This window comes from Trachinotus anak, unplaced genomic scaffold (genome assembly GCF_046630095.1).
Source record: "Trachinotus anak isolate AG129_WGS33_773 ecotype Australia unplaced genomic scaffold, CSIRO_AGI_Tana_v1 ptg000003l, whole genome shotgun sequence".
NCBI classification, from domain to species: domain Eukaryota; kingdom Metazoa; phylum Chordata; class Actinopteri; order Carangiformes; family Carangidae; genus Trachinotus; species Trachinotus anak.
The window spans coordinates 16,424,459-16,452,126 of record NW_027273854.1 but is presented as its reverse complement, the minus strand read 5'-3'; the positions used below and the strand labels follow the sequence as shown (position 1 = coordinate 16,452,126).

General features: G+C 41.4%; 1 protein-coding gene across 3 annotated transcripts in view; it reads right to left on the bottom strand.

The window, feature by feature from the left end:
* grin2aa (glutamate receptor, ionotropic, N-methyl D-aspartate 2A, a) overlaps window positions 1-27,668 on the bottom strand; it is a 138,132-nt gene that overhangs the window by 28,482 nt on the left and 81,982 nt on the right. For all 3 annotated transcript variants that reach the window (XM_071474137.1, XM_071474136.1, XM_071474135.1), the window contains 4 exons: window positions 21,246-21,412; window positions 17,030-17,458; window positions 8,607-8,721; window positions 1,020-1,222 (listed from right to left, as the gene is read on the bottom strand). In XM_071474137.1, the coding sequence (XP_071330238.1) occupies window positions 1,020-1,222; window positions 8,607-8,721; window positions 17,030-17,458; window positions 21,246-21,412 (914 nt within the window). The remainder of the gene's footprint in view (window positions 1-1,019; window positions 1,223-8,606; window positions 8,722-17,029; window positions 17,459-21,245; window positions 21,413-27,668) is intronic.

Below are 27,668 nucleotides of genomic sequence, written 5' to 3'. Positions count from 1 at the left end.
CCCACTTAGGCAGGCCATAGTACAGATCAGGCAGTGAGAGCATGTGATGTTATGGAGGCTGTTTGTGAAGTTGCCAGGCCAACTTGATATAGAAACACTACAGGGCCTGAGGGGTCTCCAGAGAGGGCAGTGTGGGTATATGTGTGATTGTGTGCGTGTTAGTGCGAGTATGGGTTGTTCTTAGGCCCAGCCTGGATGAGGGAATTTGTTGGTTCCGCATGCATGGATGGTCCTCTACCCCCCCAATACAACGCTTCCACCACTCCCCTCTCTCTCTCTCTCTCTCTCTCTCTCTCTCTCTCTCTCTCTCTCTCTCTCTCTCCATCTATCCGTCTTTCTCCAAATGGACACTATGGATGCTTGAGTGGGAATTGCGCTGTGGGAAGGAGGAATGCACCCGGATGCATTGGCCTGTGAGTGAGTGGACATGTGGCAACAGAGAGTGTATATGAGCTTGTGTGTTTGTCTTCCTCCTTGGAGATGCTTTATCCTCCGCCCTACTTCACAGTGATTCTGGATGAAAATCTCTGTTGGCCTCTTCCCTGGGACCCTATTACCACTTAATCAGCTGTGTGTGTGTGTCTGTGTGGCCATGTGTGTACATGTGTACTAGTTATACATCGCTGAGTTCAGCAGTTGCCTCCATTTTCAGGGGGAGGAAAGACGCTGCTGCATAGATCGCACCCTGCACCTCGTACAACGCTCACGGGAGAGAGAACGCACAAAATGCTGAGGAAAATGGAAGATGTAATCTTTATCACCTTCTGACTGTCAAACATACTGATGTGAAATGGAATTTAATTTTCTGTCATGCTCAGTCCCAGTTTACCTGTCAGTTTGTTCATTAGTAGATTGCACCACATAGATATGACTGTATATCTATATTTCAATACCCTGCAAAAATGTTTTTGGTTGGAGCTAGCTATCTATAGATAGATAGATAGATAGATAGATAGATAGATAGATAGATAGATAGATAGATAGATAGATAGATAGATAGATAGATAGGGCAAACCTACTCTTTGATATGCTTTCTGCAGGGGACAGAGTTCCTCATGCAGGTACCAGTGAGCCTCTCTACGTCCTCCACAATAACAAAAGGTTTCTCCTCTAAAGTGACAATGGACAGGTGGTTGTCATCAAGCTCAGCATCACCAAAGGAGTTGAAGCGAGGCCACACCGGGTACTTAAGTGTCAGGCTGCCATTGTCCAGTTTTCCCATCTGGAAGGAAGGAGAGGAAAAGGAAAAAAAAGGTGAAACGATAAGAGTTTGTTAAGTTCCTAAAAACTAGAACAATTGAATTTACATTTGAGGTTTTTATCCAATACTTTAGAATTAGTGAGCAGGCTGAGAGTCAGCATCCGCCTGGAGACACTTTCTTTAACAGTGGCACTGGCTGCTGTCGGATTTAGACCCATGAGCTCACACTGAAAAGACAGTGTCTCTAAACATTTACATCCCACAGCCCTCAGATTAAATTTAAGCAGACAGGAAGTGGTGGGAAAATAATGTCCACCAGTCACTGATCATAACATGGCACCATTTTGAGAAACACAGTGTGTTCCTTTTCTTTACCTGTAACAACCGTAGTCTGCTGAATAATATCTCAAAGCAGACAGGAAGTGGAGATCTCAACATTTCCTTTTACTGTTACACGTGTTGCCTCCAACACATACATACAAATACATGCTGCTGACAGACCATAATAAATGTGGCTGCCGGTATGACTGTAGGTACAACATAACAGATTAAAGGCATGGTGTGTAGGGATGCATGACAAAATGCACACAGAGGAATGCTGTACAGTATAGCTATAAATGCAAACATATATGAGAAAGAGAGGGGGGGGGGGTGTGGCAGTATGATAGTGCTATGACGCTGTTAATAATTCATAAAGTTTTCAGAGCAATGATGTCACAGATTCCCCTATGTATGCTCTTCACCGACATACAGCTGTCTGTAAATATATGTATGTGAGTGTACATAAGTGTGTGTGCATGCGTGTGTGTGTGTGTGTGTGTGTGTGTATGCTATTTACGTATGTTTTTGTCAGACAGGGGAGTCAAAGAGAAACAGAAAGACAGCGGCAGGCAGCAAGGCTTTGCTCAACTCTCAATTATTAATGTTACAGGAGCCAGAAAATGGCAAAACCTCGCTCTCACTCTTTCCCTCCATTTCAAAAGTCTTTCTTTCTTCTCTTCTCTCTCTCTCTCTCTCTCTCTCTCTCTCTCTCTCTCTCACACACACACACACACACACACAGCATAAAACATCAACACAGCTGTATAGAGAAACACAGACACACTCAGCAACACACATGGGCATAAATGTAAAGACTCAGGACTGTTTGTGTTTTGTGTTTGTGGATAAAATGGAATAGAGAACAGAATAGAATCTTGGAAAGTTAAGCACAAACCATTCTTGAAACACACATTACATATACAGTCATATTGCCATGCTCATCAGTGACCCCTTTGACACCTAGAGCCACAGGACAGTGGTTGTTACCCACACACACGCACACACACACATGTTGTTGCTTATCCTGCATGCCTGGCTAAGTCATTAACAGGCAAGCAGTGAGGAGGAAGTGAAATTAGCATTTTAATTGTTTTGCTTTGAGTGGTTTTCTATCCTCTGACAGGGATTAGAGTCTTTTCTTCGCTCTTAGACGGCACCACTGTCAACAGCTCACTCTGCTGTTGGCTACATCTGTGTGTGTGTGTGTGTGTTTGTGTGTATGGGGGGGTTGGGGGCAGGACTGTACGCTGAGGTGGCATGTGTGTGGTTCCTTGTGTGTCACCTTCACTCTCCAGGGAGCGGCCGCATTTGTCTATCTGTCTTACCCCAGCTGTTTTGCATTTCACAAGTGAGTGAGTGCGGTGGTTGTATCTGCACACCCGCGCGTTGTGTGTGTGTCTGTGCAGGGGTGGGGGGGTAAATTAGGAAATTGGATTGGTAATGTAAAAGTTTGCATAATAAGTAAGATAAAAAGAAAGATGAGTCAGAAAGGAATAAAACAGACAAGAGTGTGGGTTCAAAAGAAAAATGCTGATGTGTTAACTCTACTGTTTGAACTATGTCACATGATGTGTAATTTCACATGTTGGGAGTCAGAAAAATCTCTGTTTTTCTAGGTGAACAGGATTTCATCTTCATATTCAATTAGTTTTTTTTTACTTTGCTTTTTTGTTTGGTTTCACTTGTTGCACCTTTAAGTATCATACAACACTGACGTACATTAAACACGCAACTCAAATCTGATCCATTCAATCATGAAAATGAGCTTTTGAGGAGTGGCTTTGATTTGATTAAATGAGTCAATAAACTCTGAGGAGAGAGAAATGTTCTGCTCAGAAGATGGTTGGAAAAAGAGAGAGGGAAAAAAAGAGGTGGAGCAGGAGAAGAGAAGAGAAGAAGAAGCTGACTTCAGCAGCTCTTCTGATTTCCTGTCCTCCTGCTCTGTTCTTCCCTGCTCCTCTCTGTCTCCCCCTCTCTCTAATTAATGAAAGAGGGGTTATAAATTAACGGAGAGGAGAGAGGATTCTCTTTATCGACCGGCCAGGCAACAGAACGCTGAATCTCCCCCGTATGAAATACCAGATATTACACGCACACACAAGCGATACAAGGAAAGTAGTGCAAGTGTTTGTGTGTAATGTGACAGCGAGGCCAGTGGGAGGTTATGATGATAGGGCCTGTGGGATTACTGCATTATAACACCCCATGGCGGCAATCCTATCGCATCATCACCCTGCGACGGATTTAGAGCCACTTGGAGATGAGATGACACTCTGCCCCAGAAGAGCTGTGTTTTTGTTTCATCTACTACTCTGTCTTTTGTCAGCTCAAACCTGCCCTCCTTTTTTCTCCTCTCTCTGTTCTCCTCCTTGTCTTTCTTTATCTTTATTTTGAAACGTCGCTTTCTTTGTTCCTGCACGTCTTGCTCTCTATTTCATATTACCCTCTCTCACTTTTTCTGTCACGCTGTTTTTGACCTACACACACGCGCACATACACACACGCACACACACACATGCACACATGCACGCACTCACACAAGGTCTAAAATAAACTAGAACCCGGCAGAACAACTGCAAGAGAATGATAAAAGAATAAAGAAAAACAAGGGCCGGGGCTCTTACACAGAGCACCTTCTTTGTGCCAGTCTCACTGGGAGAGTTATCACTGTGGCAAGTTGCATTATGGGAGAATGAGTTCCTAATAGCGTGGAGAAACCCATTCAGTCATAAAACAGTATCTGTCACTCCTGTCAGACAAAATTATGTCGGTAAAATGGATTCTGCTCTCCCTCTCCTACGCTCGCTCTGTTTATATGTGAGAATGTGTGCGTATGTGTGCCTGCATGCATGTGCGAGTGTGCACGTGCATGTGTGTGTGTGTGTGTGTGAGAAAACAAGGGCAGAGAGAAAGAAGATGACAGAGTAGAAGAGCGAGAGAAGACTGCATGCATGGATTTAGACATCTTTCCTTTAAGTGAAGTGCTTTTACTAAGATTCAGAGAATACTGATCCCTGGATAGAAAATTCATGCGCATGTTTGTGTGTCAATTTGGAAGTTTGTGTGTGTGTGTGTGTGTGTGTGTGTGTGTGTGTGTGTGTGTGTGTGTGTGTGTTTGTGTGGACACACGTGGGCTTTTCTGCCTGTCTGCTCTCCATATTGTGATTCTCCAAGCACAAATCCCATGCTGTCTGTAATAATTATTTTGTGAACTAGCTGCTAACACTGCAGCAGTTCCTGAAGCAATTTACACACTCCATCTACTCAGCAGGAATAAAACGTAACATCCTGGTTCTGATCAGTAAATAAACTTTTCTCATTCAGATGGTGAAGTTATACTGTAATTCTGAATACAGTGAGAAAATTCATTATCATTTCTGCCATGTCACTGATTATGGAGCTGTGTATTTCAGCTTGTGTAAGTTTCTCCAGCTGTGACGGGGTGTTGTGATTTTACTTGACCTCTATGCATTTTCTGATTCCATATGATGAGTTTTTTAGGAGTCAATTAATTTTAATTAACGTTAATGAACATTTATTACAGATATGTAATACGTAATATATTAGAAATATGTATTAACATATTTATTATTTTGAGCAGAGCCTGTCAGTAGATAAGTGAAATCTGTTGTCTTCTCCTCTCCTTTACCACCAGCACCCTGGGCATGATGGATTTTCTTGACTGAAAAGATATTAAGTATTTTTTTTAAAGCATATTTAAAATCATTTTAAATGTGCTGGTGCTTGACCAGAGGTCAAGATCTACACAGAGTTGCCAGGTTTGTGCAGTTTCTGTAAAACATGGACTACTTTGTTGAAGGCTGAAAGAGTTACATAAAGAAGGGGATGGTGGTGTGACCTCACCTGATGATCTGCCAACCTGCTATACTACACACTGTCTGCTAGTTCTGGCAGCAGTACTAGTATCTGGTTTGAAGCAGTTGCTAATTAATCCTACTATTTTGTCCTCAATGGATATAACAAACATCACAAGGCGTTGACTAATTTGTGATCATTGCTCAGACATTTAATTTTATTTAGCAATCAAGCTACTTTTTTTTACTTTTGGCAAAAATGTCCCCAAAAAGAGAATTAGGACATTAGGCCCTTTTTAAAGAAGAACATACGTTTAGTGAATTAACAGCTCAGCTTTTCTGTTATCACTTCAAACATTTATCATCTTTGAGATTAGTCATGTGTAGCATTAACATTCAGTTAAAACTACATATTCAGATTCATGTCAAAAGCAAATACATATTGCATGAAGTAAACATTTCGCAAAGTAAAACTCTTTGTGTGTTTGCAAACATGTGCGTGTGGAAAAGAAGAAGTTATAGAGTAAGTGCAAACACAAATATGACCAAACCTACACTCTTATGTGTGTGTGTGTGTATGTGTGTGTGTGTGTGTGTGTGTGTGTGTGTAGCCTTTATCCTCAAAGTGAAACAGAAGCCTTTAGACCGTTTGATACTCGATCATCTGTTTGATAAAAAATAGCAGAGCATGCACTATTTTTCCATCTCAAATGTTGTGCTTTCTTAATACTGTATCTGTTCAGTTGTTCGGCACATTTTTCCCAGATGAAAGCTTAATTTTGGATAATTACCCCATAATGCCACACTGGATCCAGCATCCTGATCCAGTCAAAAACACCCACATGACTTGCTGCAATCGGCACCTCTTTTGAATAAAAATTGTCCAAACCCTATACACATCCAGCCAAACAGGTGTAGCGACTTCTTTCCAAAACTTAAAAATAAAACATCTAACCAACTGTGTGTGTGTGTGCTGCAGAGAACTGCAGGTGTGGGTGCTTTGAAAACCCGAGTGCTAAACACCTGTAGTGGGTGAAAAAGGGGAGAGCATACACATGGTGATTGCTCAGTTCCACCTCTCTCTTCCTCTCTGCCCCTCTCTTTCTCTTTCTGTCTCCTTTTCTCGCGCTCATTTGCTCTCGCTATCTCGGCCCATCTGTCTCTATCGCTCGCTCGTCTCGGTAACGCTCCATATTGCTCTCCTCTCCCTGTCTCTTCCTCCTCTGCCCCAAGGGGACACATTTTATATTTTTAGTGCATATCCATATTTTAGTGCGGTTACTGAATTTTTATCTCTTGATCATCATGGAAGTCTCTCTCTCGCTCTCTCTGTGTGCCGCTGATTTCTGGTGCATGGGTGGGACAGCTGCACCAGACTGAGAGGGAGAGAGAGAGAGAGAGGAGAGAGAGAGAGAGAGAGAGAGAGAGAGAGAGAGGAGAGAGAAGCTCCCAATTATGTTTCCACTTTGGGTCTCCGTGTCTCTCTTGCCTTCAGTCTCTTTCTCTGCGCCACAAAGAAATGGTACTGATCAATTTCACAGGCTTTCTGTTTACAACAACACACTCTACCTCCTCTCCACACACCTACGAAGGGTCTTTTGTGTGGGGGTGTGTGTGTGTGTGTGTGTGTGTGTGTTTGGGTGGGTGGGTCTGTGTCAATATGAAATATGAAATAGCTAGTCTCAAAGATTGGGTGGAGACTGTGCGGATTGCGGCAAACTAAACCGAATACTGTAACACAAACGGATGTGACCTGAATAAAAACCAGATTGGTTGAAGCACAAGTCTCTCGAATAGTGTTTCTGTCAATAACCTGTGTGCAAGGGTAAACATACACACATGCACACACACAAACACACAAGAGCAGTGACCCCTTGCCACCCCAATAACGGAGGTCTGAGGTTTTGATTAACTGTGGTTTGAGGTGCTATCACAGACCACAACAGCAATCACAGCTAAAGATAGACAGAGTGCACAGATTAGCGGGCTTTGGGGAAAAAAAAATTTAAGGAAAAGATAGAGGGGAAAACTGGAGGACAGGATGGAAAGATGGGAGGCAGAAAGGAGAAGTAAAGAGGGAGAGAAAGAAAAATGGGAGGAGAGGGAAAGAGGAAGAAGACAGATGTGAGGTAGGATACAAGATGTCATGAGAGAAGGAGGCAGGAGGAGGAAGGAGACAAAAAGTGGGGGAGATGTAAAAGAAGGCAAAGACAAAAAGACAGCATCCATCTCCCTTTCTTCCTTATCCAAATCCTATCTTTAGCCACACCTCTCTCTTTTGCCATTCTTCTCTCAAACTTGTCTTCTCAGCCTCAGCCACTCTGAGCTATGAGCTACTGGGGCATTAAATATGAGGTATTTAAGCCTGCACGGGGCGGCCAGATGTAGGTATAAAGATACATTGCTGCCATTTAAAGTCCATTAAAATAGCTAGAATAGTCAGCCATTTAAAGTGGCCATTCTTTATAGAAGCGTCCTCGCATTAACCAGTTCAAGAAATCTATAAGCTTGTTGGTAAATGAGCTCATTGATCAACTAAGTGTTGTATGACAAGACAGAGGTATCATTTTCAATACTGGTCTTCAGCACTTACTGCTGGTGTTTGTTTACACAGTGTATTTCTTAGAAGTCACCTGCCAGTCAAAGATTATGGGCAGTACTGCAACGTCTTTTTCCACTATCTACAGGTGGCACTCGATTGTCTGTTTAGCCACCACGGTTATCACTGCTGACCCCCCAGATCCCTGTTTGCAATGCATATGGTAGTTTAGTCAGCAGTAGAGAAAGACAAAAGGAAACTAAGGAAAGAAACTGTAACAGAAATAAATGATAATAGTAATGATCATGAAGAAGCAACACATGGAAACATACAACAAACAAAAGCAATATAAACACAGACCTGAACACAAGAAAGAAGGCCAGGGACGTAGCCAGGGTTGGGCTGGCCAAAAATACCTTTCACATTTTATTTATTCACTGCGCTGTTCAATTGAACTTTTAATTATACTCTCTCTCTCTCAAATGTTCTAAATGTTGTTTACTTCTTTTCACCAGCAGGTGTGGTAGGGAATGCTAAATCCATAACCCTTAATTATTATTTTTTTCTTTTTTTTTTGCCTAAAAACTATAAAAAAACAAACTAAAAAGTCTAAAAAGTCAGCCTCAAAATTCTCAGAAATATCAGGGAGGAGATGAGCTCTGTGTCTCTTTGAAGGCACAGGAATCTGTGGTTGCACTTTTGCACACACACAAGCAGTTACAGAACCTACCTTCTCCCACTCTCTGTCCTTGTTGAGAACAATGACCACCAGCTTTGGGTTTTCCTGGTAGCCATCTTCTGTGAATGACAAGTCTCTGCCATCCCATGTCACATTCATCATGTACCTGAGAACGAGAGGGGGGTGGTGGAGGAGGAGGAGGAGGAGGAGGAGGAGGGGGGCAGAGGGTGATAAGGGATGAGGAGGAAGGGGGAGGTGGAAAAATCAAAGAATGAGAAAGGGAAAGAAATGAATGGAGGTGAGGAAAAACAGAGGAAAGGGGATATTGAATTACATTAGCATGAGAAAAAATCCATTTACCATCTCCTATATAGATATTACTATCCTGAAATATTCACACAGGCTCCTTTGCATTGAAAGTTGTGAAGTCATATTGGATTCTTCATAATTACATTCCAGAAATAAAAAGGCAACAGGACATGAGAGTCAAAGTGTAATGCTGAGGGATACTAAATCTATTCACATCCAAAAAAGTGTGTGTGTGTGTGTGTGTGTGTGTGTGTGTGTGAGTGGAATATCACTTCTGGATGACAGTGTATGTGTTTCATGTGTCAGTTTCATACAGATACAGAAATAAAAATTTTAAAAAAGACTGTGAGAATGAATAGTACCTAAAGCAATAGTCTGTCCATACGAAGACCACACACACACACACACACACACACACACACTGTAATGAGTGACCCATATGGCAGGTCACATTAGCTAAGATGGAGGGCAGTGGGAAGATATTCTTGGGTCCACACAGTCTCCACATTAATCATGGCTGTCCTTCCCCACACTGTCTCCCTCACTCCCTCTGTCAGTGGTCATGTACAACACGGCAGAGACAGCTCCTCCTTTCCTCCTCTTCTCCATTCTGGGGCTGCATGCCGACGGGGCAAACTTGGAAATGGAAGAATGGAAGTACCTGCGATGTGTCTTTGAAAAGACACAGCAGGTGAGGTGTTTCATGCAGTGTAGGACAGTGCGCAGGAACGTGCTTCAGTGCATGGAGCTGGTTCCCGCAACTACGGATGTTGCACAAGTTATGCTTTTAAAAAGTCTTAACATGTGTGTCAAAGAAATCATTGACTGGTAAACATTTTTTTTTTTTTTAAATCAGTTTAGGTGTTTTTTTTTGTTTTTTTTTCATTCTTTTACATAAAAAGACCAATTATAATACTAAGCCACAAGGATGAAAAAGACTGTGTAATATGTGTTTGTGTGGGTGGCAACATTTCCCAATACCTACATGTCTTTTTAAATTGCTGCTAGTGACACATGCCCACACACACAAACACACACAGACACACACACACTGGCATACACAATAGCACTCAATGCCCAGATGAAATCAGCCAGCGATAAGGGCACTGAGTGGGTTTTGTGATTAAAATGATCTGATTGCCCTGTGAGCAACCAGGTGAGAAGTATTAAGCCATTTGATTGGACAGGGGATGCAGTGCTGAACCCAATTATGTGCAACTACAGCAGAGAAAGAGGGGCTGGGATCAATACCAGCGCCTAGGCTGCTCTCTTAGACACCAGCCCATTCTGCGCTCTGCAGCCATCTATGTGGAAGACACACACACACACACACACACACACACACACACACACACACACACACACACACACACACACACACACACACATACAGTGGAAGCCTTTGCTGTTCTTTCCCTCTGTTTACTGTACAGTTTGCTCTCTTTTGTTGTCTGATTCATTTTTTTGACACAATCCAGCAAAGAAAGTGCTGTTTACTGCACCAAGATAAAGTATTTGATGTCAATCTGATACAACCATATTGAAACTTACGCTGGATGTTAGAAAATAGGTATAAGAGCGGGGCATCCTGTAAGGTGACTCAGTAAACATAATTCTTTCCTGCTACAGCTGATCAGGCGTGGCAGGTGAAGATGTTCCGACCTCAGTTAATCCTGTTGTCACTTGACATGTGCAGTTTGTGAGACCCTCATGTATTTTGTTTTAAACCAATTGAAAATGGAACATCGTCATAGTATTTACACATACACTTTACACAAATTTGTGTTTGCAAGCAAGAACAGGATGCAGACTGGACAGGCAGATTGTGTGTGTATGTGTGTGTGTGAGTCTGCAAGTATGTTTGGGCTGACGCCCATTGAACAGGTGGACCTGATAGGGTGTTGCTAGGATACGGACACAGACTGGAGTGTGTTTGCCGGAAGATGACCCTAAATAACCCTGAATGAACGTCCCTGCACACACACTGACACTGAAACGCTGACAATTACTTTGCACACCTCAACAATTCTCCATGTAATGTTTCCTCTCCTGTAGCACTGAGATCACAGTAAAGCGATCCAGTTCCTCTCACTTTCCAGTCTCCATTATATCAGTAATCTCTCTATTCATTAGGGGGGGCGAGGAGAGGCAGTAGACAGCGGAGAAGGGGCAACCAAAAAAGAAAAAAAAAAAGTGAGTGAGCCTAAAGATAAGAGTGAGAGAGATGGAAAGAGAAGTGTGACGAGGGAGGAGGAGAACTAAGCCTCGACAGAGTTAGGATAAAAATATCTTCTGTGTTATTTTTTCCTTCCTCCCTCTTTTTTTTTTTTTTTTTTTTTTTTTGGAGTAAAAGGGGTTGCGATGGGAGGGGGGCACTGCACCAGAGTTAACCAGCACTAAACATACACTGCAGCACACAAGTGAGAGCACACACATAACGCTGCATTACAGCAGCAAGTGCCTGATACTCTGCATTTGTGCTGCTTTCTTAATCCTTCGCTGCTTAGCAATGATAGAGCATTAATGATGTTAATATTGAAAGACAATGACGTTTCCAAATATTGTATCATATCATTGTATTTTACACAGACCAGACTTCACAACAGCTGTCTTCTCTGGTAGCAGCCTTATGTCCTGCCCTGTCAAAATGCCCTTGACACATAAGAAATAATAGCTCAAGTCCTATCTTACTCTGAGCTGCTCTGGATCTCCCCATGATTACAACGGTCTTACTTTGTGATAAAAACTCCTCTACATTTTCTCCGAAGAGGTTCTACTGCAAGGGAAATGGTCTCCACGGATATGTTAAAATGATCTGTATGATGCTGTGTGGGTGTCAAAGATAGAGACATTTATCTTTCATCAAGACAAGAACCAGTCAAAGCAATGATGTATAATGTCAGAGCACTCACCGGATCTATGAAGTGCAAAAGCGTGCACACACACACGCTGTGGCTGTGAGAGACGGGCGGTCTAAAAAAAAAAAAAGAAAAAAAAAAAGATGGGGGCTGTGCTGATCTAGGTCTTTTAAGAGGACCCAAGGGTGGGTAGTCACTTGAAAACACACACTGAGCCTCAGGTGGCATGTGTTAAGTGTGGCATGAATGATGACTGTACAAGGTGAGGTAGATGCTAGCTTAGCAGTGTATCTGCCCCTCCTGTTGTCCCTGGTGTGCATGTGTGTGTGGGTATGTCTGTGCAGTTATGTTTTTTTTTTTTTTTTTTTTGGTCTGAGTTTCAGCAGCACAAGATTAATGCTAACAATTATATTTTGTCTTCTCCAAGCTTGCACCATAAAATGCAACACGTGTCCACACAGCTACCTCAGCAGCATTTGCTTTGTTGTACACAATAGGGTTTATGTGTGTATTGGCCTGGGATCCTTTATACTGTAGCTCAGTTTGAATATCATGGGTTTTCTCCAATATGCAAATCCAATTTTAGGACAGGAATCAGAGAACAACAGTGGAGCACCTTCTTAGATATCCTTCCCTCTGATGAAAAATTAATAATCTTCTTGTGCATTGGGATTTGCAGCAGTTCATATTGCAGCTGACTAAACTCCCTCCCATCTCTCCCTGTCTCTCCTCTCTCTGACAACTCAAGCCAAATGCTACTTGATGGCTCATTTATCTCTAAGATAGAGTACACATGCTAATTTTGCTTAATAAACTCAATGCAGACAACTGTTGCGCCCTTCAAAGCCACAATGCAGTAACTACATATCTGGTCAAAATTGAGTTAGGACCACACTTTTTGACATTTACCTTATGAAAAAGATTGTGTCATAGAAACGTGTAATTCTGAAAAACCACATGATGGAAATTATTCTGAAAGAACAAAAACTGGGCAATGTACTGCTGTTCCCACACACTTGTATTAAATGCACCCCCAACAATGCCTAATAAACACTTCAGGCTAAGTATCAGGCACTTAAACTACAAGCTAGCTCATTGTTTGATTGAAACTAGCATTATCTGCTTTTGCTTTGTAAGCACCTTTTCATGTAAAATGAAAGCTTCTGCACACTCACACAGAGACACACATCTGCCATTCATTTATTTGATTAAGAAAGGATTCAGTCCCTCTCTCTGTTACTTGCAAGGCAAGCTAATACTTAAGCAGACAGGAGAGATTTGAGGGATAAAATGAGTTACTGATTTTCGTGATTGCAGCTTCACTCGCTCACATCTCACTCTCTGTCCCTGCTTGAAACAATGACACAGTGTCTCCAAAATTTCACCCTTTAAAGAACTAAAGAAAATGTGTTTCCTATTTATGCTTGATGATTAGTTTCAACAAAGGAAAAGTTGCATACAGTATTAGACACATTACCTCACACACAGCAGTTCGTTTTAGGATTGGGTCATCTGTCGTCATCTGTGCCAGCAGCTTTGTACACCACATATTACACCACATAGCTTTGTTTTATCGTGAGGCGACTATAGTAATTATGACAGGAGTAAAGGAGGAAGTCACGTGACATAGTACAAAGAGCAACAAAGTCCATGTTATAATAATTGGGGTGGACGGATGGACCCACATAATGTGGGCCTTTGACATGGGAGACCGCTGTTTGTTTCATGTTGATACCAATTGTTGTCGTTGTGTATTTTAACCATGACAGTTCCACAACCTTAACTGTATGTGTATTACTGTAACCATGACAATGACGGTCTTCCGACCTAAAGGAAGTACAGTTATTTTAACCCAAACCTCACTCTTTGCCTAAACCCAACCAAACCATGACGACCTGGTCATTTAGGAGGACTTGTTTAGAAGCACTTGTTTATTTCATGTGCACAACTTTCCATAGGTGACAGTGTATGGCTATATTCTCCATCTAGTCAAATATACTGCTCTTTGTGAGATCACCTGCTGCAGGTAAAGGCATTTCTCACAAATCACATCAACTGCTGACAGGAGTGTACATGTGGGAATTGAATAATAAATACACACAGATGTAGTTAGCTATCAATCATGTAGCAATGTAATATTTATGTGCAGTTACGTGCAGGATAGGTTCATAGGTTATGTTTCTAACTCTAAAATGACAAATACAGAAAGCAGTTTTGTTTAACATATAAACACAACTTGAGTAAGATTTGTTTTTAATGCACTTCTCTATTGCATGATTGCATCAATTAATATAAAATTTGTCAGGAAATGTCTCTGTTCAATTCTCAGTTGCATTGTGTAATGTGTGAGCACAGCCCATATGACAGCTGGCCTAAGACTCAATACGTGTGTGTTATGTGTGGGTGTGTATATGTGTGCGTTTCCTGAGTTCTGACCCTCATATATCAAGGCGAGAGACTGAAATTACCTGTCAGAACAAACTCACACATGTACACACACACACAAACACACACACACACACACACACACACACACACACACAGATAAATAAGTGCTTAAGTCTTTTAAGGCACACTGTTCACCACAGCAAGGTGAGCAGGACACAGTAAATCGGTCATGACAGAACATTCTCTTATGGTGGGGGGGGTATTTTTCTTGTTTCTAACATACACACACACACGCACAAAACCTCACACATACACATACCATAATTTATATGGAGCACAAGTTGTCACTTGGTCTGATTGCCGCACTGGCCAGCTCTCTTAGTTGGTCATTTGTCTCCTGTTTTTATTTAATTTTATTTTTCTATTACTCTGCAAAACATATTCATCTTGGACATGTCACAGTGGATTTATCATCACAGCTGTCACAGGCAAAGAGAGTGAGGTAAAACTTCACTGAGAGCCCTCATTGCACGGTACTGGTCATCAGAACTACGGACTTCCCTGTGATTTCAGTGCGTATATAGAGTATATCCTAGCCTTGTAAGACTGTATAATGTTTTGTGTCACACTGATGCTGTACATTCATACATACAGCCCATCTGCCCACCTGTGTGTGTGTGTGTGTGTGTGTGTGTGTGTGCGTGTGTTCGTGTGTGTTCGTGTGCATGCACTGGCCATGTTCTCCTCCCCTGACAGCCGTTGACAGTCTAACAACCCGCACTGGCTCGTTGCCCCGACCTAGCCTTGACCAATCATGTTTCTCATGTCCTGGCCCTGAAGCCCTATTGACTGAGCTCTCTCACCCAAAACAGAGCCATCTGTGGCTACTCATCACCTGGGTAACAACCTGAGGCAGCAGAGCATGCTGGGAACAATGTCAGCTGGCTCTGGATGTTTGGTAATTCTCTTTGGTTTACCTGTGTTTCCTGACAAAACGAGAGCTACGTCAGTGTGGAATTGGTATTCAAAGTCCCGCTGAGGTCATTAAGGATGCAATCAGTCATACTTTACTGTCTCTTAACACAAAATGACCTTAATTTACAAGTGGGAGCTCATAAATGTTGGTGCACAATGCCAGTTACTAATCTGTTACCTCAGCGACTACTGCGATTTTAAGCTCCCTAAATAGGCTGAGTCAAGAGTCAGCCCAGCCCCATTTTTGCAGTGAATGTTCTAATCTCCCAGGCTCCCTTAACTACCCACAGTGCACAATGCATCTTGTTTTTTTTCTGCAAAACCCAAATTCAAAATTGGCTGAAAGCCAGAAGGCGTATCAGACTAAAAACATCTTCAATATTAATGCAATAGGTAGTAGGCAGTATATTAGGTGCTCACATAAGTAACCGGTGATGTAATGTTTTGACACATAAACCCAAAGAGTTTTGATTTATTGATCAATGACATGAAAATGTTTTAGGCCAGTTCAAATTCACAGACCCATGCGGTAAAATTACCTCAGAGGAAAATGTTATTCTTCAATCTTGACTTCCTAAACTTATATTAGTTTAGTAGAGAAAATAACTGGGACTTAATCTGATCTAAATGCCAAAACACTAAGTGCTCTACATGTACCCGTTACATTATTCATCTCTTACTGCGTCACTCTGTCTTTTGCTCTCAGCCTCTCATCCTTTTCTGAGATACTGTCGTCCCACTCTGATGTTATGCAAACGTTAAGGTAGAAACCAACAACTAAGCTTCCTGAATATCAGAAAAGGCTTCCAAAACAAGTTGTTGTTCTTTAATGTTAGTTATTTCAGTTGTATTTGAAGCCATCTTCTAAGACAAAAGCAAACTAAAGAATGGTGACATGATGACTTACTTGCCCACTGGTTCAATTATCAATATTATATTGATGTGCTATGTTTCTCAAATGATGTGTAGACTGTTAAATACCAAACACATCCATATGCTTTCAAGGGTTGTAAAATCTGTTCTTCTCAATCATTTTCAAGTTTAACCATCTTAACTGTGAGATGATGCAAAGTAGAGACAAAAAAACATTTTTGAATTTTGATAATTTTGCGAAATGTTTTTGGAAATAGATTTTGTCATTTAGACGGAAGAATTTTCATTTCACACATAATTATAAAAAAAAAAAAAAAAAAAACAATTAAAAAAACAATATTGGTGTAAACACAGGTTGTGTGTGTGTCTCTCCCTCCTCTGCCAGATGGAGAGCCAGACAGAGCTGGCAAGACCTGCGACATCTCCCACTGGCTGCTGGGGAGTGAGTGCATGATGAGGAGGAGCGCATGAGACTGAATGAGAGATGGAGGAATACATGAGAAGAGGAACAGAAGGACTCATCAAGGAGCGCTTCAATTTTGGAGAGCACTCATTTGTTGCGGCTTCCCGCTGCTACCCCAGTCTCAATTTCTTGCCTTCCCTCCTCCTTCGTTGGCAAAATCACAAACTCCATCCTCAACTCCCATTCACCTCTTTCATTCCCCCCTCTCCCTCTCTGACTCCTACACCTCCTCTATTCTCTTAGCTCTAACGCTCAATCCCTTGGTCTTTCATCCAGTAATTGCATCATTCTTCAATCTCAATCCTTGACGCAGACTTGGTGGAAACTTGGTGGAAGTCTCTAATTACTGAGGACAAGAGTGCAAACAAACAGAGTGTGGCAGGAAGCCATGCACTCAAACAAACACACACACACACACACACACACACAGATCCATGTACATTCATACAGCTATTCTCTTAGATGTTGTAAAAATACACAAAACCATTATAATGCTGCTGCATCTATTTTTCTCTTCTCGAAAAAGCTCCATTGCTCGCTGTATTTCTCACTAATCATTACAGACATGGATGCCAAAACAAACACATCCACACACTGTGTTTGCTTACTTATGTAGGGCGCTGGGCGGCAGCTTGGTCGTCTTCTCCATCTGGCCGTAACAGGATGTTTTGGCCTCAGGGATGTCGCCATACTCCTCCAACATGGCTGCCGCTGCTGATGTTATGATTCCTAGCCCATCGCGAACCCGCGCCTCCAACGGGTAGTCCCAGTCATCATATGATACTGAAATCATTCCCGATGGAAACTCTTCAGGCGTTATTTCCGGGTTCCCAGTGGTGAGAGACGGCACAATCCAGATGTATCCAAATCCAGTGAGGCCCAGAGAGCGAGCCTCCTCCAGGATGTAGACTGCCTCATCCTTGGAACAGTAGAGGAGGACCACTGGGGACTGGACCTTCTTGAGCATGATCTGAGACCGGCTGTCTTCCTCCACTGCGTCCAAAGTGATGATATTCTGCAGGTCCCAGCCCACAAAACTATAGCACGAATAAAGAGGACAGGAGTGAAATGTTAATATTTAACTAATAGACTATTAACTTTGCTCAGGTGCTGGCAAGGGCAGTTATAATTATCCATTACAATTACTATCATTGTTAAGTGCGACGTGAATACTAATAGGTGTAAAGTACTTATTGTCAGGGGAAACACATTAAGGCTAAATGGAATGCAAATGCTAAAGCTGGTCCTGTATAATGATGCTCAGCAGGTTCCGGCCCACACAACTAACAGACAAGGAGAACAAACACTGGCCTGTTAATGTGAGAGGGCCGCTGCAGTGCCTGTGGCCAGTGTGCTAATTTGTGACAACAGCTATCTCAGAGTAGTGCTGTTATCAACATCATCATTGTTGGCAATTGTGAGCTTCTGTCACAACTTTTGCAGAAAAATAAGCTAATCAATATTGCATTGCACCTGCACAACCATGTGGCTGAAGATGGATGTTTCACAAAGATTTTTTAGCTCTATGGAGTGTAGCAACTGTGATGTTCAAAAGAACTGTGAAGGAAAGCTTTTTTTTTTTTTTTTTTTTTTTTTTTTTTTTTTTTAAGCTTTGTAGCCAATTAGCTTAAGTGGGCAGAATTAACAAGTGCTCATTAAAAAAGACAATGCATTTGAAGAGTATCTGTTTCATCCAGTGGGACTGACTGCTCTTTTCCACAAAGTCCAGAGTGATAATATCCAGCAGCTCCCAGTACACAAGGCTAAAGAGCAGCACAAGCAGAGGAAATGTTATGTTAGTAATTAAAGAACATAATATGTCATAAACTGGCAGCGCGCTGTGTTGTCAGGAGCACAGGTCCTTCATGGCAGAGAGCTGGCAGAGTGAACATGAACACATACGCGCTCACACACACGCATGCACACACACACACACACACACACACACACACACACACACACACACACACTATATTACAAAGTGGGATGCGTGGCAGGGAAAAGAGGGAAGCAGTTAACCATCTAACAATAGACAGATAGTGTAACATGAGAGTGATCTGGGACTTGCTGTCCTCTTCATGCTGTCCAAAGTGATGATGGTCTACAAGTCCCAGATGACAAAACTAGTAAAGAGAGACAATGACACACAGAGACACATTCAAAGAGAGAGAGGGAGAGAGAGAGAGAGAGAGAGACAACAATGGTGAGAGTATGATACAGGTATGATACAGATATGTCCAAAAGAAGGTTCAGGAAGTAAGTTTTTTTTTTTTGCACAGAAATTTGAGAACACCCTGATACAAATGTTTTGCTCTTCTTACTTGCAGCTCAATCACCATGGCTGAGACAGGTGGCACTGTATGTAGTGGGTTTCAGATGATCCAGATCAGAGAAAGCCTGGACAAGCATTTCAATCCAAAAACCCAGTTCTGTCCCCTTTAACCTGCAGATTATACGGACAGGAAGACCACCCACAGAAAGCCTATAGCCTATGTCCTGTATGAAGTCACCACCAAAATATATTCTTTCGCTGTGGACCTGCTGCAGGTCCTAATATGTCTCCAAGGTGAAGTCAGCCTTGACTCACTCAGTTGACTGGTCTAATTCCCCGACATGAAAGATGGAAGTTTATTGGTATTAAAACTGTCTGCCCATGACTAAGTCAGTGTGAACCAGCTCAACACTGACATGGGAAATTGACAACAGATTATGGCAGGTAATTGGGATAATTATTTCTTCTACAGTTACTGTATCACTGAGATCAACATCACCTCTTGAGGGTACAAATATTGACACTGGGGTGTTAATTATTGTTTTTTATTACTAATCTGTGGAGCTACCATTCACTAAAGTATTATAAATACATTTATATGGAATAGATATTGATGTTACAATGGTTAATGGTGCCCTAAAGAACAATAAACAAGGGGGCTTGGTCTTAAAAGATGGAAACTGTTTTACATGTATTTTACAAAGGCAGTAGCATACCTGTCTGCAGATTAATGTGGACAAAACAAGATTAAAAGAAAAACAATGGGAGGGGAACTTTTAACCATTAATTGGCCAACCTACTGACTTTGCTTTCTGCTCTCAAAACTACTGGGAGAATTACAATTTCTTCACCTTTTGTTCTCAAATCTCATACTTAAATGTGCAAAATGAGATTATCTACCTGAGGTTACCTATATGTGCATGTAGTTTCCCAGATCAGCATTAACAGGGCAGATTAAAGATGGAATCAAAGTATTTATGCCAAACAAATTCCTTTCCCTTCCAGATTTAGACTTAATTCTGATTGTAACAGCTGCTACAAGGAACAGTTCCTATAATCTTATTAAATTAGCCGTTTAACGACCTGTTGCCACTCTACTTGCGATGAATACAACTCTTAAGGGTCACCAAATACAGAGTTTTTGAACCCTTGCTGGGTTTGACATAAAGAGTAACTGCTAATGAAAAAGACCCTCCTCAGCTGGGTCTCTATATATCACAAGAACAGGCACCAACCTTTGCCAGCATCTCAACATTACTGAACATGTATCACTCATTTGACATTTTTTTTTTTTTTGCCACAAATTATGGCTTGCTGCTTTCTTCTGCAGTTTTCTATCTATCTCTTTCCCTCTCTGCGGAGAACTACAGCATCAGTCAAAATGACCTAAAGGTGCAGCAAACAACAAGCCACCTGTCATCTACATTCATTATAAGAATGCTGATAAAAATCCTTTTAGACTTGCTGTCTTTGAAGTATACACTGTGTGAATGGAGGAGATGGAAAAAAGGGCAAAACATGCACTAGCTCTGATAGAAAGAAAACTCTGCAGTGATAATGTGGAAGATTACAGGCTTGAAGAAATGCCGTGAACAGGAACTCTTGAGAAAACATACCTACAGTTCTTGTTATCTTCAGTTTTTCTTGGTGCATTGAGATGTCATTTTGGGAACAATGGACAGATTCTACCCAAAAGGTTATGAAGGGAGAAATATAGTCATAACAGTCCCTCTATTACGACTATATTGACAGTGTTTCCATCTGAATTTTATGCTTGCAAGGTACTCCCTGTTATCTCTGTGTAATAGTTAGTTCATGTTTGTGTGTTTATTTTTCCTGATATGGTATCAGTGTAAAGGAACAATTCTATTTTGACACAGTGTTTGTCATCTGTTTTGTTGATCGGTCCACTTTGTTCAAAGCTAAAATATCTCAACTATTTAATGGATTGCCATGAAATTTGGTACATGCATTCATGTATTGGTGATCCTTTCATTTTTCATAAAGTAATGGACGAATTTTAATTCCATCCATTACTTTATTTAAGACGAAACACCTGCGTTCTCATCAGCCTCAGCTCTAATTTGTGTTTAGTGCTAATTCGCGATCATTAGCATGCTAACATGCTAAGCTAAGATGGTGAATGTGGTAAACATTATTCCTGCTTAACATCAACATGTTAGCATTGTCACTGCAAACATGCTAACACTTTGACGTTAACATTAAGCTCAGATTACCACTGTGTCTCAGTACAGCTTCACAGAGCTGCTATCATGGCTGTAGATGCTAAGTCTTGTTAAGCTACACTTGTCTCTCCTCTCGGTTTTATTACAGTTTATTTGACCAACTCAGCTTGTGCTCTCTACCCTGAGCTTCTCTGAATGAGAAGGAAGTTTGCCACATAATTGTCACAGCTGTTCTTCTTGAGTGACAACTTTATGCTGCTGCATCATCTTGTTGGCTACTGTTATGGAAAAAAAAAATATATAAATAATATACAACTTACAGTAAAAAGGTGAAAATGTGGAGAAGTGCAATGAAGTTGATCCTACCTGTTGTCCACGGTGGTTTTCAGGATGTTGATGAACTCCTGGTAGCCCGGGAACTTTGACGTGACGATGGAGAAGATGTGCCAGTCGTACTCCTCCATGATGTTCAGCATAAGCAGAGCCTCCTGCTGGATGGACGCACCGAACTGGAAGAATGTCGACTTCACATCCTGAGAAAAGAGAACAGGGGAGAGGAAAGGAGGGAGGGAGAAAATGGAGAGAAAGGAGGATAAAGGGAGGGAGAGAAGAGACTTAGTCAAAGATTTATTTGGATTTCTTTCCATCACCAAACTACATCTCAGAAAGATCAATCTGCTGCAGAGCATTTAAAATTTGGCACATTATGAGTACACAGACTCTGACTCTCTCTCTCTCTCTCTCTGTCTCTCTAGCTCTCTCTCTCTCTCTCACACACACACACACACACACACACACACAGAGATAGAGAGTAATAAGCTTCTACGTGGAGGAAATATATGGATGAGGGGCTCAGAACAATTCAATTAATCCCAAATTGGATTGGTGCAGTACTGGCGGGCTGCAGAACTCTGTGGGCCTGGTTCTGGGGGGAACAAGAGTTGCATTCACTCTGAGTCACTCATATCCACTCCATTAAACCTGACTCAGAATCATTTGCAACTTAATTCAGCCAAAGTGATACACGGGCTTGGACAGAGCAGACAAGTGCTATTTCCGGTGGGCAAATTAACTCTATTCATTTATGTTGGACGATTTCTTTTCAATGACTCATTATGGTGTGGGCTACTGAATGAGGTGAAATAAGAAAAGAAAAAGTGAAGAAGAAAAGAAGCATCACACATCACAAAACGTGTGGAGAGAGAAAGAGTTAGCTTCTCTTTAGTTGTCTATTGTATGATTTGTGAGTGTGTGTGTGTGTGTGTGTGTGTATGTATGTGTGTGGGCGGGGTTATGTTACCATGAAATGTCAAAGAGGCAGTCTAATTGTGATTGACTTGCAGGTTGTTGTGCATGTCTTGTTCGTGCGTGCCTGTGTGTATGTACCTGTGTGTTTGCATGTAGCTGCAACCTGACAGCTGGAAAAAACAACAACATAAAAAAAAATTTTTAAAAATGAAGAAAAATGAAGAATAAGTTACTCTGCCCTGGTGTCATTTTGTAGGATGACACCTGTTCTCAAAATGAGCTAATGCGCCACACACACTTACACACACAGACACACATAAATGCACACACTACATGTACACACTGCCTGCAGGCTGTATCTGCGGTAATTCATCCACAGTGTGACTGAACTTAAAAAAAAAGAGGGAGTTGGTGTGTATGATCAAACATACAGTAAAGAGTATTAGCCTCAGTACTAACTGCTGCAAAAGTCACATCTTGAACAGGAAAAAAAAAAAAAAGAAGGCATGAATGTGATCGGTTACCATATGACGTATGCCTTCATTATTGCTTTAATCTCCAGCTGTAATTGCAGCCATAGTTTAGACTATATTTCTTAAAAGCACACATTAACTTGTGCAGTGTGTTGTGAGTCATATCTGCATCCCACAAACACACAGTACACACAACATGTAACATCTCCGGTCAACCTCCCTGAAGCAGATACACAGAACGAAGGTTTCACTGCCAGCTGCAAATTTCAATAATATATCATCAGTGGTGATCACCTACAGTAGTGTTTGAGTTAGTCCTGCCTCTAGCACACACCTGTAGGCTCTAGTTGGCCATGAGCAGGCTGACTGAACCCTGTCTGCTTAACTGAGGATTCTGTTGTCTTAAAAGAAGTGTTTCTGCTGTTACGCTGACGAGATACACATGTCCAGTACATTACTTCAGGAAGGAAACTGCATGATTATGTAAGTGCTGACACGTAATGAGTCTAGAGCACCAGGGAAATGTCAAAGGTTGTGACTGATGATGTATTTTAAAAAATGAACGGGTGTAAGTGTAAACGTTCCAATTAAATGATTAACTTTCTATTTTTGTCCCTCTACTTTTGTAGTCAGTTACAGGTTTGTTGCTATACAGCTGTTTTTCCTGTAGACAGATTTCCACATCTAAGACACAACTGAGAGAAGAGCGCACCGGAGGAATGAAAATAGATACAACTAGAAAGCAGGGACTGAGTGTAGTGGATGGTATTTGTGACCATATCAGTGTGCGGTGCGCACTTTCATCGCTACACGCATGACCTAGCATTTCCTTTACAATTGTGCTGATAGTCTATGAATAATGTGGGTATTCACTGTTTGAATTATTTGTGTGTGTGTGTGTGTGTGTGTGTGTGTGTGTGTGTGTGAGCATATATATATATCAAGACTCTTGAGTGCTCTTTAATGGTATTGTATCTATATGTGAGGTAGGCAGACTTGATGCTCAGACTCTTCAGAGGCTCTCTCTCTAATGGGGTAGAAACTGCAGCAATGCTCGAGCATGGTGGTCATGCTATAAGACATGTCACTTCCTGTCTTCATCACACCAGCGGCCAATAATCCCACACTTTGCTCCAATATACAGAGGACTGTGACCAGCACAGGGCCAAAAAGAGCACAGAGCAGTCATGGGAAGTGTTTGCCTTTTTTGTGTTTTGTTTTGTCTTCAGATATTTAAGTACTGACATCTGCGTATTGTTCCTGTTTGAATTTTGTGACATTGTATTCTGACATGATCCAATGGGTTTATAGTGATAGGGTAATAAGTTTAAAACATATGAGAAGTCTGTTCCCATATCACCAAATTTCTAGAATCTGGATACTCATTTTTTAACACTGAGAATATATTGATACCAAAGGCAACATTTATGCACAATTAAGTTAGGAATATCTAACACTGGGAATGAATAAAATTAGTATTTTGTTATTCAGTATTTTGCCAGTGTTTTTGTGTCTGTGTGTGTGTGCATGTGCGTATGACTGTATGAATGCGTCAGGCAGCCGGGGGGAGGAAGCCAAAAGCTACCATGGACCCAAATGGAAATCCTCCTCTTACCAACATATTTGCTCTGTTCTGGTCTCAACTCAAATTAGACTGAGTGTGTTTGTGCAGGTCTCTTTATTTTCACTGCATCTCATCAGAGAGATCTGGTTCAAGTTGGGCTGAATATCCTCATTTCACACAAGTGCATGATCCCCTGCACTGCTTAGAATGAGCTTCATTTATTGTCTCTCAAAGATGGGCAGTTTGGGTCTGCCTAACCTATAATTCTCAGACCAGAGTCGCCTCTACTGAGCACTTGACTGATGCAGAAGCACTGACTCTTCAGGACAAGACCCTCACAAAGGACTGAATAAAACTTCCTGCTCTCCTGTGGACGAGAAGACAAGCACACTTTCCATTTTTCTGTCATCTGATGTCTCTCTCTTGTTCAAATTCATCTTTTCCAGAGAATCACAAGCAGGAATGAAAATGAAGTCACTGAATTTCATAAAACCTTGTATATGCACAAATCCCATTTTTTTAATGTGTGTACCTTCATTACTGTATATTCATATTCCTATCCGTTTTTATATGTTTCAATTATAGCCCATTACATTTCTTCATTTTCACAGTTTTGGGAATGAAGTTGAGTGAAAAAGAAAAGGCAATAAGACACTAAGGAAGGAGCAAATATGGCAAACAAATTGCAAAATAACAGATGGAGCATGGAAGAAACAATGACTGAAAAGGTAGGCAATGATAAAGAATTAGCAACAGAAACACTAAAAGAAAGCAAATTAGCCTGAGAGCGGCAGACAGAGAAAGTTCCATAGAGACATGAAATTAGAGGCAAAGTGGGAGGGGATCTGGATGCAGGGGAGCCAGAGAGAAAAGGGAAGCGATGGGTAGAGCAGTGGAGAGGAGACTGATGGAGTGACTAAGCAGCGTATGATTGTTTCTAATTGGGACGGCTCACGATCCGTGACATCAGAAAACAGCCAATCATATCCTCTCATTTCACCCTTGTCAAGTGTGACATGTCTCTGCTTTCCACTCACACCTTCAGCTAGTGGCATACATATACTCAAACAAACACACACACACACACACACACACATCTCCCACCCTCAAATTCCCCACTCTGTTGCACACAAACACACACACACACACACACAACTACAATGATGCAAACACACAAACGCGCACCTGCCCCGCAGGGCAGGACAGTGTGTCTAAGTTGAGATAGAGGGGAGTTATAAATAGTAGTCCTCATATCCTCCTCTGCTGATAGCATCATGCACTGTCTGGTCTGATGACATACACACATGTACAGAAAAATCACACACACACACACACACACACACACACACACACACACACACACACACACACACACACACACACACAGATGAGTGCATAGTGAGTTGAGTTTGTGAGGTATACGCTGACCAAGATAAAGGGCTGATAGTACACATGCACACCCGAACATGCATATATTTGTCATGTAAAGGATGTCACATTTATCCACGCATCACTTCAATCTGCCACAGATACCCTGTTATCTGCTGGCTTTAACCGCGCCACAGTGTCCACTGGAGGAGAAACACACTGATATGACAAAAATTCCTCAGTGGCCAGTTACTAAATATAAACAGACAGGCATAAAAATAGCGGCAGCAAAACAAAAGAGAGAAAAAAATTCAAAATGCCAGGCATGCAGCTCTCACCATATAAACCACACATAAACTGTCACCACGGCCAAAAACGTGCTGAATGATAAAATAACCGATTACTGTATGATTGCTCTATGTCTGCTATAACCGCACTTAGGTTCGTTATGTGCCAAAATTGAGTTTTGTACTGATATCACATATTATGGCTGTGGGCAGGAACTGTCATACAAACTTCAAAAAGCAATTTTCTGCCACTTCTGATCACTAAAGTGTAAAGCTTTCACATGTCTCTTTGAGTCCTTGTGGCTAAAATCACATGAGGTGATGACCTTATATGTCAATGGAAAACATCTACACATTAGATTCTTTATGAAGTAACCCCTACACTGTAAATGGAATCTGGCTTTGCACCCCGGCCATGATGTAATGTTTTTGAAGCTATCCTTCTGACAATCTATTGCAGAGGTTTTTAATTTTGCAGTTTGGCCGACTACAGTATCTCTGTGTCTGCGGGGCTGGATTGGCACTGACACAATATCAGATAGACCTGTGCCAAACAGATCCACCGAGTGTGGAAGATGTATACACAAATTCCAAATGTGCAAAATGTGTCAGCTTATAGGCTGGCACCACTCACTTCTGCCTCCCACTGTGTATTTTAGAGTAAAAGAAAAACAGACAAGCCAATTACAGTTGAAACTTTGCTGAAATAAGTGCTGCTTGGTGAGTTGAATGCATCCCAAGTTAAAGAAATGAGCCATATTCATATGTTTTCCAAGCTATGTCCTGTGTGTTTGCCAAACAGACAAGACATCATTCAACTGACATTCAGTAGGAGGAAGTGATATCATCACTTATATAAAGAGAAAGTGAAAACAGCCCACTATTTGGCACCGAGACCACTTGTTATTTCCAACAAGTGAAGATCACTTTTTAATATCCTCTGTCAAACCCAGACAAAGGAGATGTAGATAAACTGAGATGAGTCGGTTTAAAGAACGGCATTTAACTGAAGAAAACATTGTCCTAAAGAGGCACAACTCATAATTAGAAAGATGACAAATTGACAAAGACATTAGACATGACATTCTCGTGTGTGCTCTCATGAGGCGGAAGGCTGTGCCTCAGGGACGGGGGTGGGTCGGAAGGGAGGGAGAAGTTAGACTTACATCTTGTTTTGTAGCAAAATGCAACTGTGCAGCAAGTCATTCAACTACCTTATATCAAAGTGCTTTTGTCTTCAAGATCCAAAGTCATTGTGGGTGGCCTGGCACGCCAGTATACACGGGTACCATGAAACTTTTGTTAAATTATAGAATTAATTAAGTAGAATTTAATTTCTTTATTTAACAATATCAGATTAATAAAAGAAAGTAAAACATGTGATGTTTTATTCACAATTCCCATAACTCTATTCTTTTATGGAGACTAATTTAGACGATGCAAGGCGAACTCCATGTGGGTCGTTCATCTTACTGGCATAGACCAGTACACTAAATCTTAATATTATGCAAAGACAGTAAAAGTCTACCTGATCAGATCCCACACTGCTGCAGAAGTTTTCTTTCTATGCACATCCTGGATGATTAAATAGGAAACATGATAGTTGAATAGGAGCAGGAGGCTCTCATCTATATCTATATGTGTTTTAATATCATGTCATATGTGGGGCTGTTTAAAATCGACTGATACTGCATTTCAGTGGCATTACTAAACTGTCTGCACTAAAAATCATTGTGAAAAGCACAGTGCATTGGGATCAATCAAACAATCAAAACACATCAACATAGTCAGGAACACAGTCAGGCAGAGACACATATGCACAGTCATGTCTAAGAGCTTTGAGCTGTTC